At 47.4% G+C, this 3,410-nt stretch overlaps 1 protein-coding gene across 1 annotated transcript in view; it reads left to right on the forward strand.

Moving 5' to 3' along the window:
* Positions 1-539: 539 nt before the first annotated feature.
* PPIF (peptidylprolyl isomerase F) overlaps positions 540-3,410 on the forward strand; it is an 11,649-nt gene continuing 8,778 nt past the window's right edge. The window contains exons 1-3 of the mRNA XM_019556203.1: positions 540-722; positions 908-938; positions 1,815-1,903. Coding sequence (XP_019411748.1) covers positions 555-722; positions 908-938; positions 1,815-1,903 — 288 coding nt within the window. The 5' untranslated portion in view covers positions 540-554. The remainder of the gene's footprint in view (positions 723-907; positions 939-1,814; positions 1,904-3,410) is intronic.

Consider the following 3,410-nt stretch of genomic DNA (forward strand, 5'->3'; position numbering starts at 1 on the left):
GACCTCGTCATACCTCGGGGCGCTCTGGTGAACAAACGTTCCCCCAGATCCTGGTGGTCACCCTGATAAACTTATAGGTGGCCATCAGATCAATGAGGTCAATGAGGGCACGGTTTATTTCTCTGCTCAGGGCAAGCTCGACCACAGCGCAGCACTTCGGCCCAGGAAGTAGTTTCAGCCCGGGGCCACGCTGCCGCACGCTGGGGTGGGTGTTGCTCTGGAGCGGGCAGGCCTCTGCCTGGGGTCTCCACTGCCAGCTGACACCGCGGCTGAGCAGCACGAGGCTACCGGTGCCCTGCGGGGGCCCGCTGGGGCCCGGCCAAGGCCCCCGGACAGGGGAAGTACCAGGCAGCCGCGCGGCCACGTCCTCCCCCGCGCTCCAAGGCCGCGCCCCGCCCCGCCCGCACCTGACGGCCGCTTGGGCCTGCCTCCGCCCTCCACAGCCAGGGGGCGCTGCGCGGCTCCCCCGGGAGCCCTTAAAGAACGGCTGCGCTGCGCTGCTGGTACCTCAGTTCTGCTTCGCGTCTCGCCTTGCTCTCCCGCCCGCTTGCAGGATGCTGGCGTTGGGTGCCTCCCGCCGCCTGCTCGCGCTGCGCCGGCCGGGCTCTGCCGCGGGCCGCCTGCTGCTGCTGGGCCGGGGCTGCAGCGCCCGCGCGCCCAACCCCGTCGTGTTCCTGGACGTGGAGGCGGACGCCAGCCCGCTGGGCCGCGTCGTGCTCGAGGTGACCTTGGCCCGCGCGCCACGCATTAGCTGCGGGGTGGGGGGGCTCCCTGCCGCGGCCTCCACGCCCGGGTAGTGCCGGCCCCTTCCTTGCTTTCCCTAGTTCAGAAGTTACAGGTGCCTTCAGCTTTTCCTGTATGTTGATATGTCCTGTATCAAAGGTGACTTCTTGTTTTGTTTCAACAGCTGAAAGCTGATGTGGTTCCGAAGACGGCAGGTAAGAAAGCATCTTAGAAACTTTGTCTACTTTTGGCCTTTTAAGGTTTTGAATACAGCTAAGAGAAGTTCAGTTTCTCTTTTAGTTTTACTAAGAGAATTTTGCAGAAACTGGAAAAACCTATTCCAAAGTTCTGTAAATATTTTCTACATTTTAAAACATGGAATTTGTCCCAAAAGCAGTTTGATGCCTTGCTTTTAATGCACAGGTAAGTGAGGGATGTGTGTGCATTGCCAAGGCTGGCCAAACAAGTTTAATAAAAAGTTTAAAAAACTTCCAGTGGTTATCATTTGAAACCCAAAGAAGAAGAATTGTGGAATTGAGATGATGCAGCTTGAGAGACTATTAATGAGACTGACTTTCTCTTCTATATATAGAGAGAGACAGACAGAAATAAGTTTGTGAAGGTGGCAAAGCAACCACGACAAAGAAACTGATCTTACTTCATGATCTCCATGCATTGGTTTTCTTATTCCAGTTACTCATAAACAGGTGACCACAAGAAAAATGCCACCATTACAGTTTTCAAAGAGAAAGGTTTAAGAGGCATGGAGGCCAAACTCTGATTCCTAAGGATGCTTCAAGCAGGAGTGAAGGCACATAAGTGAAAAACACATTCTTGCTCTGTACTGTGCCCTGTTCAGAGGGTAAATGGAACATCTCCAGGGCTGTAGCTTTGAAAAAGAGACACAATTCATTCATGCAAAGCAAACACTTAAGCTATTGATAATCTTTTTATTTGTATTAAACTGTTTTTAAGAATATTAACTTGGGACCTAAATTACTGATAATTCTTTTTTTTTTTTTTAACTGACTCAAAAATAAAGACATTAAGTTAATGTTACAGGGTAGTGATTTTAAGTTTTGTTTTGACAGAGAACTTTAGAGCTCTTTGTACTGGTGAAAAGGGTTTTGGCTATAAAGGATCCACCTTTCACAGAGTGATTCCTTCCTTCATGTGCCAGGTAACGTAACTTTTAATTATTTCTACTGAACTTTAATCATAATGTTTTCCCAAAAATTTCATATTAATTTCTGGTACCTTAGGAAGGATGCTTTTCTTGCGTATTAGAATACTACTATAGCAACAATACTTGTGTTGCTATGCTCTGTAACCTGTTAGCTGCAGAATAAAGTTAGGAGACTGCATGGCATTTCTGATCCTGTTGCTAGGACTCTTGCTTAGTATATGCATTGATACAAGTAAATGCAGGTCGCACACAGACTGCTTTGGAAGTCCAGGATCTCTCTTTTCATGTAGTGACATGTTTTAACAAGAAGTATGTTCAGTAAACTGGTTCTTGGTTAAGATTGTGTGCACAGCAGGTGAAGTAGGAAAACGGCATGCCCATTGTTTCTGGTCTCACAGAGAAAATGTTTTCTAAAATTTTTAGCAGATATAGTAAAGTTTATTTCTAAAGTTGAAAGACAATACCATTTTAAACAGCTATGAATTTTAAGTTAAATTAATCTATTCGGTTAGTATATTCCAAAGCAAACTACTTAACAGTAGAGGTTGGTTCCATTGCATTAGGCTAAAATATCAGTGTAGTCCAGTGGTTGTCAGCTGGGGGTACATGTACACCTAGGGGTACTTTTAAAAAGGTTGGGGGGAGAGGTGCTCCTGCCACTGCATGCACCCCAGTGGAGGACCGGGGGGGGCACTCCCCCCCCCATCTTTGTGTAGGGCGGAGGCAGCTGTGCTTTGTGTGCAGCTGCCTGGGATGTAGTGTGATGCCATGTGCCTGCTGCCACCAGGCTGTCACGCCCCCTGCCCACCCAGCGGTGGGATGCATGCACATCTCTGCTAGGACCCCCCAGTCTGGATCTGACCAAGTGAGTTTGACACCCTGATGTAAATAATTCCTAATGGCTGATCTTGAAGATGCTGGTATGCTGACCAGGAATCTATATGCCAAGATTAAAAACAAGTTGCTGTTAAGGAATGCCTATTTTTAATAAGGATAAAGGACAAGTGTGCTGTAGTACAGAAGTGTAATTGCTGTTCTGTGCCTTAAGGAACATAACTAATTCTGGGACACTTTTTTTTTTTTTTCCCCCCTCTTCTACATTCTAAAGCTGATGCAACCAGCAAAGCCTGTTTCATTTGTAGGAAGTTCAGTATTATTATGGTGTTGTCTGATTGGTACACTTAATTAGAGGTTATCATGTGCCATACTTGGCAGTTCCAATGCCTTGATGACCAGGCATGTAAAGCATGTCTCTGGAATTACAAAGGAGTCTCCAAAGTATTGCGTCAGGTATAATGTTGTGTTACCAGATTTGCCCGCTACTTTGGGGTGTGCTCATTTATTAGGGCTAGAGTCTTGGTAATTCTGTTAATGTGTTGCTTGTGTTACTTGTGTTTCTATACGGAACTATAGCTCTCCCTTCTGCAAGCCCTCACCCCCAATGGAGCTATCTTGCAGAACTCAGTTCAGTGGGGCTGGGTTCCTCCAGTCCCCAAATCAG

The sequence above is a fragment of the Crocodylus porosus genome, unplaced genomic scaffold, assembly GCF_001723895.1.
Source record: "Crocodylus porosus isolate Cpor-Errol unplaced genomic scaffold, CroPor_comp1, whole genome shotgun sequence".
NCBI classification, from domain to species: Eukaryota; Metazoa; Chordata; order Crocodylia; family Crocodylidae; genus Crocodylus; species Crocodylus porosus.